This window comes from Mustela erminea, chromosome 10 (genome assembly GCF_009829155.1).
Source record: "Mustela erminea isolate mMusErm1 chromosome 10, mMusErm1.Pri, whole genome shotgun sequence".
NCBI lineage: Eukaryota > Metazoa > Chordata > Mammalia > Carnivora > Mustelidae > Mustela > Mustela erminea.
Genome location: NC_045623.1, coordinates 30,528,627 through 30,546,418, shown reverse-complemented (window position 1 = coordinate 30,546,418; position 17,792 = coordinate 30,528,627). Strand labels below are relative to the sequence as shown.

The 17,792-nt window shown below is 32.6% G+C and overlaps 1 protein-coding gene across 3 annotated transcripts in view; it reads left to right on the top strand.

The window, feature by feature from the left end:
- FNBP1L (formin binding protein 1 like) overlaps positions 1-17,792 on the top strand; it is a 99,297-nt gene that overhangs the window by 70,999 nt on the left and 10,506 nt on the right. For 2 of the 3 annotated variants that reach the window (XM_032361107.1, XM_032361106.1), the window contains exons 6-12: positions 417-521; positions 4,413-4,541; positions 6,346-6,492; positions 8,535-8,738; positions 10,145-10,303; positions 15,144-15,158; positions 17,633-17,742. In XM_032361107.1, coding sequence (XP_032216998.1) covers positions 417-521; positions 4,413-4,541; positions 6,346-6,492; positions 8,535-8,738; positions 10,145-10,303; positions 15,144-15,158; positions 17,633-17,742 — 869 coding nt within the window. The remainder of the gene's footprint in view (positions 1-416; positions 522-4,412; positions 4,542-6,345; positions 6,493-8,534; positions 8,739-10,144; positions 10,304-15,143; positions 15,159-17,632; positions 17,743-17,792) is intronic. The other variant, XM_032361108.1, reaches the window with a different exon arrangement.

Below are 17,792 nucleotides of genomic sequence, written 5' to 3'. Positions count from 1 at the left end.
ACTTTGGAGGGAGGACATTTCCACATTCCACCACAAAAAATGAAAAGCAAACACCAAAACCAACCAGCTAAACAAACCTGCAAAACCAAACATAAAACATCAAACAAACCAAAAAAGTCCTCCTGAAGGTGAGCTTATAATAAAAAATTATAAAATACGTGTGATTTTTTTCTTATTGGCAAATGATGAAGTATATTATATATATTAACTCAGTCATGCCTGTGATTTTTTTTTTTCCTTCACAGTCTATGTCTGATATTTAGGTCATATGCATTGATTATAATGCTAACATTTCTTTTCTAATTTAGAAAAATTTTATTTTTAGTATGTAATTCTATACAATGTACAGTTGCAGCATTTTATTTTTTAATGAGATAATTCTGTATCTCAGTGTGATATTTTAATTTTTTAAACAGAGTAAAAAGAAATTTGAAAGAGAATGTAGAGAGGCGGAAAAGGCACAACAGAGTTACGAAAGATTGGATAATGATACTAATGCAACCAAGGCAGATGTTGAAAAGGTAAGAAATAATCCAAACTGACTAAGGTATCAAAATATCATTATTTACATATGGAATATAGTTATAATGTTTGTATTGGTAGTTTTCCCAAGAAAAAAATTATGTCCAAACCTAAAATATACAAATATTTGTGTACTTCCATATTACAAGTTAGTCTGAAAAAGTAGTTAATATGTGTTACTTTATTTTATTCTAATGTCTTAACTGCATTCAGAATGCATAAGAAAGAAATGGTTGCAATTGAGAATGAGTTTCTATTCTTCCAAAACAATAGAAAGTCTAAGGTAAGGGATGCCAGGGTGGCTCATTTGGTTAAGTGACTGCCTTCAGCTCAGGTCACGCTTCCAGGGTCCTGGGCCCTGGGCTTGCTGCTCAGCAGGGAAACTGCTTCTCCCTTTGTGTGCTCTGCCTGCCTCTCCCCCTGCTTGTGCTCACGCTCTCTGACAAATACATTTAAAAAAAAAAAAAGTCTAAGGTAAGTTGATGGGGTGTGCAAATGGGAGTTGGGTAGTGTGGTTCCCCAACTTGACACAAGGCAAAACAAGATCAAAGTGTCAGAGGTATGTGATGTTAGCTGTTTATGTGTGTGTGTGTTTGTTCGTTTCATTCATTCATTCATTCATTCATTCATTCATTCATTTTGGGAAACTGAACTCTCTTGTCACTAACTGACCTGGGTCAGATGTTCTGTAACATTAACTGTACGATCAGCCCTGTAACTTAGGCTGCTTAGGTTTTCCTTCTCTTCTGCTATATGCTCTTTTTCTTAGAACATTTGACTTAGTGATGGAGCTGAAGTGTTGGGATTTTGAACCTTACTCCACATTTTTGTGGAATATATACCAATATATATACCAAATATATAAATACACCATTGTGTATTTTCAACTTAGGATTTTATAATTCTCTATAAGATTAGAACAAGAAAAAAGTAAGGAAGGGAGTAGTGATTTATTTTCTGCATTCCGTTTTCTTTACTACTTTAAAGCTATAAAATTGTATAAAATCCAGATTTTACAATTACCTTAAAGGCCTTCTAGTATAGCTTGTGAGGCTTTTTTTATTTTTTCTGCCTGGTTTTTTGTTTTTGTTTTTAGATTTTATTTATTTATTTGATAGATCACAAGCAGGTAGAGAGGCAGGCAGAGAGAGAGGGGGAAGCAGGCTCCTTGCGGAGCAGAGAGCCCCACTCGGGGCTTGATTCCAGAACCCTGAGATCATGACCTGAGCCAAAGGCAGAGGCTTAACCCACTGAGCCACCCAGGTGCCCCTTCTCCTTGATTTTTAATGACTTTAAACCTCTAATGATATTAAGTTCCATCTTGTTGGAAATACACAGTCTTAAGGCAGTTCTCCCCACCCCACCCCCCGCCGACGTTAGCATTTCCTTATATTGATCCCACTCATTACTCTGTTTAAATTTCTTTGAGATACCAGAAACATATCAAATCTGTATTTTCCTCCTAATAGCTCTTTAGATATTTGTAGCTTATTTTCTACCCTTAGATAAACCATCATGTTTCTTTTATTCTATGTAGGAAATACTTTCAAGTTAACTATTTTCCTTTGGATACCTGTTAATTTGTTAATATCCCACATAAATTATGTTACTTCTGATTGGATATAATAATACAGGTATGGTCTTACTGGTTCTGAGTTTGATTGCCTCCCTTGTTTTGAACACCAAATTTATGTTAATCATGGCCTAAATGTATATTGACCACTTGTTTGGATGGACTCCCATTGAGTTTAGGGTTAACCCAATGTTTTTTCATATGTAGTGTGGTATGAAAACATGTTTCAGAACTTGTGCTGTTGGTATTTTAAATGCATATGTACATCTGTGTCAGTTATTAGACTCAGCTCTGCTGTGAAGATTTTTGGATCCTGATTTTGATCATCCATATATTCATTTCCTTCCAGCATCATGTCATGCATATGATGTGTTACCATTATTTGATAAAAATGTGGACCACAACAGTTGGAAACAGCACTGTTTAATACATGGGATTCATCCTTTCTTGTTGTCACTGGTTCCTTAAAAACTCCTTTGACTAAACATTGTTTGAATACATAGTTTATGTAGTAGACAAGTTAAGGAACTCTTTAACTGGACTCTCATTTAACTTTTTTTTCATTTTGTCTGTAAAGAGATCTTTAGTAACAATTAGGTATTTTGAAATCCAGATATAAAATGTTTAATAGTTTGACCTAACTTATTTTCATGTTCATAATTTCCTTTTTCATATTCATTTGTTTGCAGTTCCCTTACTTATTAGAGGTTTAGAAAACTTTGAGTATTTGCTTTAAAAACTATGGAGTAGAGGAATTCTATTGTAAATGACCAGGGAGGGAAGGGATCATAGTTTCAATTGAGCAACTATTGATAAAAGTTTAAAAAAAAAAAAAAAATGAAGAGGGAGCAAGCTACTTACTGATTTTCCTAAAGCAATAATACAGCATGAGTTTACCATAACACTCCTGAACTGTGCACTTAGAAATGACTAAGATGGTCAGTTTTATGTTACATGTATTGTGGTATTATACCACAATTAAAAATTTAAAGGATTTTTAATGCAATATTAAAAAATAAAAGAGAGAAGGCAATTAGTATGAAGCCCACTGTATGTCAGAGGAAGCTTCAGTTGGTATTAGCTTTCTATTGTTATACTCCCACATACCTTGCTGGAACCTTTGCCCCATGCTTTGGCAATCACAGCTAGTGACTTTAGAACAGAAATGGGTTTTCCTGATGGAACCATTGTGAGTAGGGAATAATTTGGAATACTGTATTTCATCATAGTTTGTGGGAGCAGGGAGAAAGGGAGAAGAAATAAATGCAATGTGTACTTAAGGTCTCACATTGGAACTTCAAATGTATTTTTCTGTGGAAATACTTTGGGCTTGCTGTTTAGTTTCCGTAGTACTTAAGTATTGTAATCTTCAAGTACCCTGTGGATTAAATGCATTTTTGTGGGCTAATTTGGTGTCTTGGCTAGCATGTATTTCCATAGGTCAGTTTGTTTCTGAATTCCGAATAACTTATGGACCTGCTGTTAGAAGGCTAGAGACTCCCATTTGCAGAAAATGGAATTAAAGTAATGAAGTTTATTCACAATGTGCTTTACCATTTCCAGAATACTGTAGTATAACATGATTTATTCCTTGAAACACTAAAAAATTGAGTTGAATTCCTACTTAGTTTTTTCTTACTACTTTAGAACAGTTGAGAAATTTATTTAGATTTCCTTTCATTAAATCTGGAATTAATGATTTTATGTTAAGTTTGTGTTCTAACATTCTTATCAATATAGATGATGCTAACCTGACTCATTCAAAAAATACTTCTATAAGAGCTTGAGATGAATACAACTGTATTCTAAATAAACATTCCTTAAAGTACCTCTGGTTTTTTATAGAGATGGAAATCGTTGTCAAGTATTACTTTATCCAAAATTAACATTTTATCATTATTTGATTCCACTGTGGTTCTAGTTGGATATAAGTGGATTATGTTTGAAGGCATATTTCACTACTGACTTTAATTGTTTAAAATATTTCTGTACTGTTTTTCCCTTCTGATTAAGAGCATCCTGTTTTAAGTCAGGCCATAATGTTGTCATTTATTTAATTTTAAAAAATCTGGATTTGGTAAGGAGAAACTTCATTTGAACAGATTATTTCAAGAGGGCGGACTCTTTTGCAGTAAGAGAAAGGGGATGTTGCAAAGGATAGTGCCCTGGCTAGACGGTCTGCAAGCATCTCTTTAAATTTTAAATGATACTAATAATTAGAAAAAGTCTAGTTTTGGTATAATTTTTAGAAAAGCAAATTAGGTATGATTTTTTTCATTATTTTTGTTGGTAATGATTTGGACCAATTTGTCTCTAGGCCAAACAGCAGTTGAATCTGCGTACACATATGGCTGATGAAAATAAAAATGAATATGCGGCACAGTTACAGAACTTTAATGGAGAACAACACAAACATTTCTACGTAGTGATTCCTCAGATTTACAAGGTAAAGTTTAGATTTATGAAATTAATGTGGTTTTACCGTTGGAAGAGCTGTTCTTCAAAAGGGAAACTTAAATTTCAGGAATAAGCCAGAATGTTTCTATATTTTTTAGTCATCAGGATTAGTGATACGAATTTCCTTTATGATTATAGATTTGCAAAGTAAATTTTTCCTAACTTTGAAATCACAAATTTTCCTATAGATTTATTATTAGTGTAATAAACAGTCCACTAAAACAATGACATTTTCTAGATAAAGTTTAATACCATATCACTGAGCATTAGGACATAGGGAAGAATTCACTGGAATTGTACATTGTAATCTGCTTGACAAGAATTGGGATGTAGCTTTTTGACACTATACCCGAATCTCTGGCATTATTCCATGTGGCAGAAATAAATCTTATGAAGTGGATTTGCTATCCCAGTTTTTGCCTGCTTGTCTTCCTAGCTGCCAGATCATAAATGTAATTCAGGCCATAAGTTTGCTTACAAATTCCATCCATTATCATTTGATGATAAACAGTTGCCAAACAGCCTGAGATAAAAACCCAGAATTTCTGTGAGGGCTAAGTTATGTTACTGCTTATTACAAAAGACAAGAATTTAGAGAACAGGGATTAAGTGAAATGGTGTTGAAAGTAATGTGGGAAAGCAGAGCTTATATGGAAAGAGTTGTGAGCCCAAATATATTTTCTTTTTCTTTCTAACCAAATTAGCAGTACAAAGGGAGCATAGTTAGAGGTAGTGGGCTAGAGTGGATATCATATTCCAGTCATTTAATCCAGAGTATCTAGCCTGCCAGTCCTCTCTCTGGGTGCTTTTCTAGGCTCTCCAGCTAAGCCTTCATGTTCTGGGGAGACCATAACTTGGAGATCAACCACTTTCTGTGTTTTGGGCTGATCCTTTTATTTAGACCTTGCTATGGAGCAGTCTTGCCATTTTGTAATGCTGGGAGCAGTTCCTTTTGTGAAAATGTGAGTGTCAAAATAAACCCACAGGCTTCGGGAAGTAATTAGAGAGGAAAAACTGGTATGAAGGCTATGTGAGTTTGGGGATTTGAGCAGTGTAGCTGCTTTCTAGGAGAAAGAAAGGCTTTGTAGCACTGGCAAATTTTAAAGGTCAGAAATGCTGTTAATTTATTGGCTTCACTTATCACAGCATAATTTTTGGTGTCATGTGCCGGTGAATTTTTGAACTGTGGGAATTCCACTGTATATACCATTTTCACCATATGGCTTCCTGTTTTTCATCTTGTGTCCCCAATCCTTTGACAGTCACTCTGAGCAGTAGACTTACCGGTAGGTCTGAGTACCTGTTGGTGTTCAGTCAACTCTGGATCCTTAGTCCAGCCAGATCTTAGGGAAGTAGTCTGAACTAACTAAAGGGCTTAGAAATCTCAGATTTATATATGTTATAGGTCAGTTGCTTAAAAGGGGGGCGGGGAGAGCATCAGAATTCTTTTTTTCAAGTGCAACTTTCCCTGGACACATACACAGCTGCTCTGACTGAAGAATGAAAGGTGGAGGTGGTAAGAGGTAGGGAGCTGGTAGCCTGTTAGTGGGTGCCTTTAGAATACTTGAAAACCAGTGTCACCTGGTTTTAAGATGTGCTAAAAGGCTGGATATTTTTTTTTCTTTTGTTACAGAACAGGTCTCAAGTTTTAAGTATTTTAAGTTTGTAGCACTGGAAAAAGTATTAACAACAATGTAACTATTACTGTAGAATCCTTAATTTGTAGGTGGGGTTTACTTCAGCATGAAAAGAAAATTCAGTATTCCCTTTTTTAAAAAATTTCTGATTATTAGCAACTACAAGAAATGGATGAACGAAGGACTATTAAACTCAGTGAGTGTTACAGAGGATTTGCAGACTCAGAACGCAAAGTTATTCCTATCATTTCAAAATGTTTGGAAGGAATGATTCTCGCCGCAAAATCAGTTGATGAAAGAAGAGTAAGTGCTATATGATTATATTTGAATAACTGTATTTGGTTTAGGTATGCAGCTGGTGATGCTGCATTAGGAAAGGGGCAAAGTAATTGATGAGTACCTGATTCTAAATTATATTCTAAACACTATTTAGACCATTCTAAACACTAAAATTCTAGTTCTGAAAGGAAAGAGTTCTAATCCTTCTCCTCCCCTCACTAAGTCTACTCTAAGAGTATAATGCAACCTGTGAACTGTAGGTTACAAACTGTATTATATTCTTACTCTAGTGAAAATTAAGAGAAAGAAATAGATGTGGAGCTGTTGTAGGAATTGCTTTTAATATAAGAGTTGACACCTGAAGCATGGGTAATGTATGAAGTAATGGCCCATGGGGAAAAGGGCGGAGGGCTTTAATAAGTAGAACAGCATAGCCCTGCTCCCCTTGAGGAAGTATATCCAGTCACATTCTATCTTGGTGAAGGTCTAGCAAGACTCTTGTACCTGGTCATTTCTCAGTAAATGTTGATTGGGTGACCAGAAAGGATGGTTTGCAAAAACAGATTATGAGGAAAGAGTAAGAGAAGAGAACCAGTGTTTGGGGGTTACCAAATATGTACCACATATTTTAGTCTTCATAGCAAATTGGTATTATGTTAATTAGCATCCTTCCTGTAACCCATAGAATTCTAATTTAAATTGTAAAAATAAAAGGATTTTTGGGGCACCTGGGTGGCTCAGTGGGTTAAGCCTCTGCCTTTGGCTCAGGTTATGATCTTGGGGTCCTGGGATCGAGCCCTGCATCGTTCTGTCTTCTCAGCAGGGAGCCTGCTCCCCCCCCCCGCCTACTTGTGATCTCTCTCTCTCTCTTTCTCTGTCAAATAAATAAATAAATAATCTTTTAAAAATTAAAAATAAAAGGATTTTTGGGGTGCCTGGGTGGGTCAGTTGTTTAAGTGGCAGACTCTTGGTTTCGTTTCAGGGCTCAGGTCATGAGATTGGGGTCCTGGGATCAAGCCCCATGGGGGTTCCCTCAGCCACCCCCCATCCCGGTGCTCAGTGGGGAGTGTGCTTGAAGATGCTTCCTTTGCCTCTCCCTCCATTTGCTTGCTTTCCCCCCTCCCCTCTCCAAAATAAATTAATAAACTAAACAAAAATAAAAGAAATTTTGGTTTCTTTAATTGGGAATTCAGAGTTTACGTTTACATGTCAGTATGGCTGGATACAAGAATACAAATATAGTTAAGTCCCTTCTCCTTTCTCATATTGGTAGGGGTAGCATTAATGACAAAACTGAAGTGTGGTTTATGAATAACATTTGACTAAATGACAGGTGAAATGCACAATTAACAGAAATAGGCCACAAAAGAGTAGTGGTTAGGGGTCCGGTCTGGAGGAGTTCCTAGAGATAAAGTATTCTGCTTGAAAATAATGAGCTTAAGGTGTCAGTAGAACGTTGGGATCCTGGTAGGTTTGTCCAAAGACAATATAAGTTATGTGAGTTTTAAAGTTTTAGGGAAATTATACTAAACTTTGTATTTTTTAAAGTTGCTTTTTGTATTTAATACTTTTTGTGAGATCTTTCTCTGTTGCTAAGTTAACATGTCTTTAAGATACTTTTTTTATCCTTTCCCATTTGGATGAATGAAAGCCTTTCTACTTGTCTCTTACTCTCTTTTGCAGTTAGAGGCCTTTTTCTTTGAAACTTTTTAGAATTTCTACTTGAGTAGAACCTCTTCCTGTATTCCTTCTGTCAGATCTTTCTTATCAACTAACTTGTCCTCAGATGAATTTCAGTGGGTTGAAGTTATGAAATAAAAATGTTCATGAATATTACAAATTTATAAAGTGTTAACGTGATTATAAATTAGTATTTTTATTGGGATTAAAATATTTAAGGTTTATTACTAATCCACAGGAACAAATTATTCACTTTAAACCTTTAATGATAACTGTAGAATTCTTCCCTTTAAATTTTTATTTGTTGTTTTCTTGAGTAAAGTTTTGAAAGCTGATGGTATTAAAGATAAATGAAATGGTTTTAAAAACATGTTTCATATGTGTAGGACTCTCAAATGGTAGTAGACTCCTTCAAGTCTGGATTTGAACCTCCAGGAGACTTTCCATTTGAAGATTACAGTCAGCATATTTATAGAACCATTTCTGATGGGACTATCAGTGCATCCAAACAAGAAAGTGGGAAGATGGATGCCAAAACGACAGTAGGAAAGGCCAAGGGCAAGTTGTGGCTCTTTGGAAAGAAGCCAAAGGTAAAAGTCCTAAAATTCTTCTATGCTAATAATTTTATTTTAGTGTGTCATTTAAATCAATGTAGGTGTTGATTGGATAATGACTTACTATTAATAGAGAATAAGCATTTTTATTTGAATGATTCAGTTAACTTTTTACTTACTAGAAACAGATTTGTATCTTAAATAGTAAAAATTATTTCTGGATTTAACAATTGAACATCACTTGATAAGTAAAAGTATTAAATAGTTAATATCTCATGAGTTATATGCTTTTGAAATTTCACTTGTTTATAGTTTCAGTCAGAATTTCTAAGGAGTCTTTATGATCAAACTGTAAGACCACTAAAATTGCAGTTTCTCTATTAGAATGAATGGGTGACCATAGCAAAAATAAATGTCACGTTAGGTTTTATAGATTATACTAATAGTTATTTTTATCATTCAGGTAAAGATTTAATGGGAAGGGCTCAATGTTTGTGGTTATTGGAGGTTAAAAAGTCTCTAGTTTACTAAGAGATCCTCACTCTTAACTTCTTGTTGGAATCCATTTTTTGATGTGTTGTATATGTTAGATAAGTCTAGCTCAGATGAGTAAATGGAATAGATGAGTGCTTAATCTTACCAATTTAGTGTTTATAACGGTGTCTATCTAGTTTGAGAATAGATATGTCTTTTAATCAGATATGCTCTTCTAAAGTACACATGATTGTAATTCATTTTTCTGCTCTTGACATAAGAATGTGCATAAATATAACTCAAATTATAATATACCTATAAATATCTTTAGAAATGCACTTAGAATTAATTCAATCATTATTCATGCTTTTAATAATATTTTCCAGGTGAGAAGTTGAGAGGTGAGACTTTTTAAAAAGTCAAATCAAAGTAGATGGAGCTTAGAAAAATAAGGACTACTGATTTTTTTTTTTTAATGAGTTGTAATGAGGATGAAATAGAAACAGTCTGAGAGAAAAACCACAAATGTAATGAAATTTGCCTATTTGTGATAATAGTTGCAATTTTAATATTTTAATAAACATTACCTATTTAGATAACTTTACCTGTAGCTGCCACCTTTATCTCTGACAAGTACAGGATAAGTATAACCAATTAGGTAGTGCTAATATTCTAGAAACCAGAAGAGAATTTTTTTATGTAGGTCATATCGCTCTAACATTATAATTTGTGTACTCTTTATTTTTAATGTCAGCTTGTAAAAAGTGATCAAATGAAATGGTACATTTTTTAAAGTAAATTTGACTTTTTAAAATGACAGTTTTGGCAAAACTATGTTAATTCTCTTATTTTTATAGAAAACTTTGAGATTTATTTTGTGAAAAGTATGTTGCCAAAAATAGAATTTTCATTTAGGAAAAAACTATGCACATTTGGCTTATTGATTCCTTTCTTTATTTCCATATTAGCCACAGTCCCCACCCTTAACCCCTACTAGTTTATTCACATCCAGTACTCCTAATGGGTCCCAGTTTCTCACATTCTCCATTGAGCCCGTGCATTATTGTATGAATGAAATAAAAACAGGGAAGCCCAGAATTCCTTCTTTCAGAAGCCTCAAAAGAGGGGTAAGTTTAATAATGGGTTAAAATGCATGATGGCCTATTGTGTGTGTAGTGTGGCTTTTAATACTCTCCACCCTCATTATAAGGCTCTCTCCTGTAAATATGCAGTTTAAAAACACCACAGAATTAAGTATAGCTACCCTCAAGTTAAAAACAACTCCTCTTTATAACATTTGAAATGCTCAACCATAAAAGAATGGTATTATAAAGAGGGTGCTGGGTACAATCATATTAGCTATTTTTTGTTTATGTGAAATCATATGTCCACCATTGTCTTGTAATGTATTTACATTTTTAAGACTTTCAGTAATTTGTCACTGGAGTTACTCATGCAATAATTTGTCACTAATAATGACTTCTGCCAATTTATATTTTGTTGACAATTAAAAAATCACGTTCGATTTTAATTGCCCTATCTTTAGAAGTATAAAAACAGTTTCCAGTACTTAATTAAGGAAAGGCATGTTAAATATTAGTTTTGTAGATCAAAGTAAGATAATACATTAGTAAGTATTTTGTAAATTAAAAAGCCTATAAAATACTAGATGTTGAGTAATGTTTATGTGGAATTTGTGTTCTTGGACTAAACCAAAAGTACTTTATATCAGGATTTTTCCTTTAAAAAAAAAAAAATTGGCCAGCCTTTGATGTTTACTTAAAACTGAAGATAAATATCTCTGTAAGTGAAAAATTTTAGAATAGTAAAATGCAATATTAAACTATTTTTTATTCATCTTTAAAATCTTATTTATTTATTTATTTAAGATTTTATTTATTTATTTAACACAGAGAAACCACAAGTAGGCAGAAAGTCAGGTAGAGGCGGGGGGGGGGGGGGAAGCAGGCTCCCCGCTGAGCAGAGAGCCCGATGTGGGGCTTGAGACCATGACCTGAGCCCGAGGCAGAGGCTTTAACCCACTGAGCCACCCAGGCGCCCCTGAACTATTTTTTTAGCAACAGCTGTTATACAAGTGATAAATATTAGTGTTACTCCATTATGTCAGTGAAGCTAATTTTTCTTATTTATGTTTGATTTTAAGGTTGTGTTTATAATGTTCATAGCTCACAATTTAGATGTGTTTATGAAATTTAAGCATTTGTTTGGACATATGAAAAACATAGGTTTGAAAGCCCACAGGCGAGAACTCTTGAGTCCATCAGTGCCATAAGAAATCTAACCATTAGTGGTGATAAACTATAGTTGGGCTCTTGTTTTTGCTGCCCACTCTCCCCCCACTGTCTTTTCTCCTCCTTTTCTCTCTGTCTTCCTTCTTTGGTTTTGTGTCTTCTCTTTCCTTCTCTGTCTAGCCTGTCTGGTTTTAATACATTTTATAGTCTTTTCTACAAATTGCTTTAGTTGAGTTTCTCTTTGGGCCATATGCAGAGCAAGATATATTTGTTTAGGGCAGGATTACATTATTCTCTGCATTTTCATTAAAACAATATGACAAACTGAAGTGATTGTCAGTAATGCAGCAGATGTGTTCTAGTGTATGGTGTCCCTTTTTGGACTTCCTTTTTTCCTGTAATGTCATGAATATTTTTACATCTATCTTACCTAATTCTGTGTGTGAATGATACAGGTAATTAACGACTTTCTAAAAAGTCTCTAGGAATGAGTCTGTATTATACTTACAAGCAGTATAGGTACCTGTATTCATTTTTAAAAGCCCTTAACACTTCTTTGAAGGACTTTTAAGACATCATACTTGGGATTTCTGTTGATTGAGTTATGCGGGTAGAATTTTCCCATCTTTATTCTCTATGATGATTTAGACTTAATTAAATTCTGTTACATAAATCTTGCAAAATTACTATTTATAGCTATAGCTTTGTATACACCAAGTCTATCAGACCCAGTTACAGTAATCTATACTGTATAGTTATAGAAATAGGAAATAAATATAGTTCTGTGGAAAAGTTTAGGAAGTTAAAACTGAGCTCTAGAGAAAGAAGTTTAAATATGTGACATCTTCATTTTTAAGGTAGAATTTTATAAGCTGTAGAACTTAAAAGTATCTGCTTAGCCATTATTTGTCATATTTACGCTTACTGCTTTAATTTTAAATATTAGTACATTGTTCTGGCGGGGGCCAGTTCCAGAAAGCCAAAATCTTCCTCCTCTTATTATTAGTTTTCATACCAAGGGAAAAGCAACGTGGAAGGTAGAAAATATGGCAGATAAATTAACTCTAGGGGATTAGAGGATAGAGCAGAAAACAAAGTTTATTATTATTGAGAAATTTTTCATTTTGGTATTTGGTAGTTTATCAGATTCTATTTCAAAATTAACTTGTAGAATATTTTTCTGCCACTGAAGAATTTTCTCAATGTAGAAAAATTGAAAAAGAAGAGAAGCTTTAAAAAGCCAGATTTACATGTCAGTCCATTAAGCTTACAAAGTAAGTCTTAAGATTTCTTAAAGCAGAAGAGTTGGACCGTTCAAATCAGAAACTCTTGTTTTGAACTATGTTTGCTACATTGTTTTTCCTAAATACCTCCTTTTGGCTTTCCTAAAAAATTATAATTTCTTTTTCTTCTTTTCTTTCTTTCTTTCTTTCTTTTTTTTTTTTTTTAATTAAACCTAGTTGTGTAGTTCCTAATATTTTTAAGAGTATGAGAAATGTTACATTGGACTGATGTTTTTGACCAATAGACCTTTTCTGAGGGCTGGTGGTGTATAATTTCCTTCTGTGACATCAAGACCTAACCATTAGTGGTTAGGTGGACCATTACTTTGGTGCACACATAAAATTAACTACTTCATATAGAAATAAATAATTTTACTCTGTAACTATTTGAGATTTCTGTGTAATCCTTTTTTGGAGGGGAAGATTTATCTAGCAATAGTAAGTCCATGTTTTCTATCTAAATTATTCATGATCTGAAAAACCTAAAGTCATATTTGTATGCTTTTATTTATTCAGAATATAGTTATCAGGATTTCCCTATCTTTAAATGAAATACATGTAATAATTATAATAGCCTGATTTCCTTTTTAGTTCCTTTGTGTATTTATTAAGGTATGGGGATTTATGAAATTTTCTAGTTATAGATACATGATAATTGTTTATGAGAGTAAGAGGGTATTTATGCATTGAACATGAATCACTTAAAAAATATTTTGATGTATTTCTAATATTTTTACAAAGAACTTGTATTTTGTATCCCCAAATCTAAGGTTATTGAACTATAAATTAATCTTCTAATTGATAAGAAACTAGATTAACCTAAAACTGAAGCATTTGATACTTCAGTTATAATCATCTTAATGTTTTCTTTAAAACATATTACTATAAAAACTGGAAAAATAATTTTTATTTCACTTAAATTTAGCTGGGGAAAATTATAACAGATAAATTAAAATACTTAACATATTTTGCTTCTTGTGTTCTGTATAATTTTGTATTAATAAAATTAAAGATTGTGAATATCTTTTTAAAATTTAATCCTTTTAATCTTTTTATCAGGAATTTTGTGATACCAAAATAAGTTGTGGTTTTGTTCCCTGAAACTACTGACAGTCTAAAGAATGTTAAGCTTAATTTGGAAAGATAATGAATAATAAATGTCATCTTTCTTATCATCATAACCATCAGTATATATAGCTAATTCATTGGAGATAAGGGGTAGATATTTTTGTCAGTTATTTATTAATGTTCAGCTTTTTTTATTTGAAATTCTACCTGACATCCCCCACGTTTTCTAAAACATGATGATTTAGAAAATAGGGAAAAATAAATTTCAGAGGTTGTGAACCAAACACATTGAATGTGAAAATTAACTTTTTAAAGCTGTATTGCGTATTATGGGTCACAAGGGGTGCGTGTGTGTGTGTGTGTGTGCGTGCGTTAGCGTGCACATGTGTGCACACGTGTTTACTGGGAGTGCTTGATAGATGCGATGCCAGTTGCTAACCCACATAATGTGGCGTGTGTGTGTGTGTGTACACACACACACACACACACACACACACACACATACACATTAGTGGTATATATACTGTATGAGAGCATTCTGGCTATGTCATTTCATATTTTGAGAAATTGTATCCAGTTTTCTGAAAATTGCCATTATATTTTTAGTGCTGCTTATTGAACATACAGATTTCAGAATAAAATTTGAAAAATAGAAACTTGATCTTCAAAGAAACATTTACCCCATATAGTTGTGTCTATTAGGAAATATGTATGGGAAACTTGAGTCTGGGTGACTCAGTTACTATTTTGATAATATAATTTTCTTAAAAAAAACCCTTAAAACTAAAGTAGAAATGTTACCCTTATCTACCCTTGACATATTTAAATTCAAATTTTTGAATTTTATTTGAACTAAATTTGGAATTTATTTGAAATTTATTTTGAACTATAAAAATCCTGTGATGGTATTTTGGTTAATGCATTGGGAAGAGCCTTTCTTTTTTTAATACTTCATATAAGATTTCTTTTAAATGGCCAATAGTAGATCTTTATATTTAGCTCTTCAGATATTAGTATTTTGAGAATAAAGAGCTATATAAGTGAATCTACTTATAGAAAAGATTATCTTTTAAAGAAGAAAATAAATGATTACTAATCAAATGATTTCTGTTTTGGGTTTTAGTTGCATTTAGAAAATATCTGCCCATTATCATCAGTGTATTTTTTTTTTTTTTTTGCAAGTAATTTACTTTCCCCAACATGTGCTTTAAAATTGTTTTTCTGGCATAATTGTTTGGATTGTGAAATGTTCATGATTTATTTTAATACTGTATAAAAAGAAAGTATAAGTTACTGCATCTTCTGTATTATGATTTCATGTGAATAATTTACCATTTCTTTCTGTTTTCCATTGAACTATTCAGTGGTCGGTGAAGATGGTAAGCCTTATGTGCTGATCTATATACTGTGCCAACATTAAATAATTTCAAAACTTTTTTTTTTTTAAATTCAGAATAAGTGGTAAGGTACAACCGCACATTTTCACCTTGTATGCGTCTTTTTTTTTTTAATAATTCATTCCATAGTCCAATATATGCCAGTATCTCTTGATGTCATAAAATTAAATAATGTGATTAACTGTAATCAACCCATTACGTTCTTAAATGTTACTGAGTGGAGTCCTTGTCATGTTAACGGAGCGTAAAATTATAGTTAATCATTATTTTAAAGTTACGTGGTAGAACAAAAGTTCATATTTTTACAGATGGAAAATTAAAAATAATTTTTCTTAACATCTTTTAAAATTGTATAAATTTTTATTTCTAGTTTATCTTAAGAATCCTTAGATTTTCAAAACAGTAAGAAAGAAAATTTCCTACTAATTTCATTAGAGAGTCCGTGCTTTCTTCTTCTATACTACTGAATGGGAATAAAAGCACACATAACCTAAATTTTGTGTGTGTGTGTGTGTGTGTGTGTAGTGTATGTGTGTGATGGTCCTTTATACATTTCAGACACATTAATGGAACTACATTGTGAAGACCTAACCCCCAAGTCTTTGCTTGCATAGTTTCTTATTTTTGGAAAATAGACCACTCTCTTTCAAACCACTTAATTTCAGACTGGTAGTCTGTCCTTTTAGAAATTAATTCCGTTGTAGTAGGAAGAGTTGTAAAATGCCTCAGAGGTCTTTATATCTATAGGAAGTAGCATGTTTAGTTCTCATATTCTGTAAAAGAACAGGTTATAGTGTCAAAATGAGATATCAGAAATGCCCAAGTATCCATTGTGTAATAAATTTGAGAACAAGGTTTAATTAGGGGTAAGTAGAAATCTGGAAGGTTTACTTATGGCAATTATGAGTTTATTGTAATACTACACAAAAACCACACTGAATTATATTTCTTCATTAAGTAGCTTTTCAGAATTTTTAAGGAATATTTTTGCAAATATAGATAATGAAGTTTTATCTTTGGCACATATATAATAGTTTTCAAAACTTGTACCTGAAATTTGGTTAAATCTGACAGTTTACATTAATAATTGACCACTAAATTTAAAGGCACCTTCTTTAAGAATTCTCCCATTCATTTAGTTAGGTCAGATTTAGTTGATTGACAGATTCTTTTTTCTGCTACCTGGTAGATTAAAGAACAAAAATTACTCAGACAAGATACTCTGCCTTTTTAAAGGCAAGCTTGTTAAATATCCATAATGTATGGGCCACTTGGGGAAAATTCTGGAGATTCTGTTTATTAATTAAATGTTACCTTTGATCATGGCTCCATCCTAAAAGTGAGTTTTTTTAAAGTCAAGGAAGTATTCTTACAGATGGTGAAATAAAGCTACTTAGCATATGTTATATGCATAAGTGGCCTAAAGAGCAAGGATGCATTTCATTTCAACGATACTTGGAAAATTGAACTGGCATATTCCTAAAATCACCAAAAGAAAAATGTTATCAGTTTTTGGAGTGTATAAAAACTTAAGATGTAAATATGGGTTTATAGTAAATGGAATCAGTAGTTGCTAATATTGGCTCTGTTGTGTAAGCTCTAATAAGACAAATAAGAGTGACATGATTAACACTTGAGAAAGACATAATTTGAATCAGAAGTTTACATCTAAATACTAGTACTTTTTCTTAAATGATAGTTTCTTGAATATTAAAACATTAAAAAATTTTCAAACATCAAGCATCTTTCCTAAAGAACGAGATCCCATCTCTTTTTGGATTATAACTTTCTTTCAGGAATAACTGAGGGTTGTTACTAGGTTGTACAAAAGGATAATGAATATTTCCTTATTAGAATAATTTCTTATATTTCACACAGGGGATAGTTCTACCTTTTGTTTTTTAATAATCAGCTATGTTTTGGTTCTAAAGAGTGGCTTAATAAATGTAATTATTGAAAGGTTATTCAATATCAAAATATATTTCACCAATTAGATTATCTTCATGAGGTAAGTTGCTTATTTCTATAAACTTTTCATATTTGCAGTCAACATTTGCAATATTTGATTTGGCAATGTGCTGTTATCTATAAAACAATTTGTATAGGTGAGAAATGTTATGTGTTTCCATTTTTTTGTTGTTGCCGTAAGAAGGTTCATATGTATTTATTTTAACTGCCAAGACCTGAAAATAATCTGATAGTGGTCATTACAATTTTCTTCATCTGGTTACATCTTTACCTATTCTATTTTATGACTTTATAAACTGACTGGGATTTGAGCTCTTTCTTCAATACAGTTGTTTTAATCAACATACATATCTGTTACGATTTCTTAAAAAGAGTTGTTTGGGGGGCTAATTTGAAATTAAACTTAAAATTGATATGTATTTTTATTTTATAGTGAATATATTTAAAAAATAAAATGTCCTGAAAATGTCTTTTATAATGATTTTCAGGGCCCAGCACTAGAAGATTTCAGTCATCTGCCACCAGAACAGAGACGTAAAAAGCTGCAGCAGCGCATCGATGAACTTAACCGAGAGCTACAAAAAGAATCAGACCAAAAGTATTTTCCATTAAGTCTTTTCTACCATATTATTCTTTAAGAGGTTGACT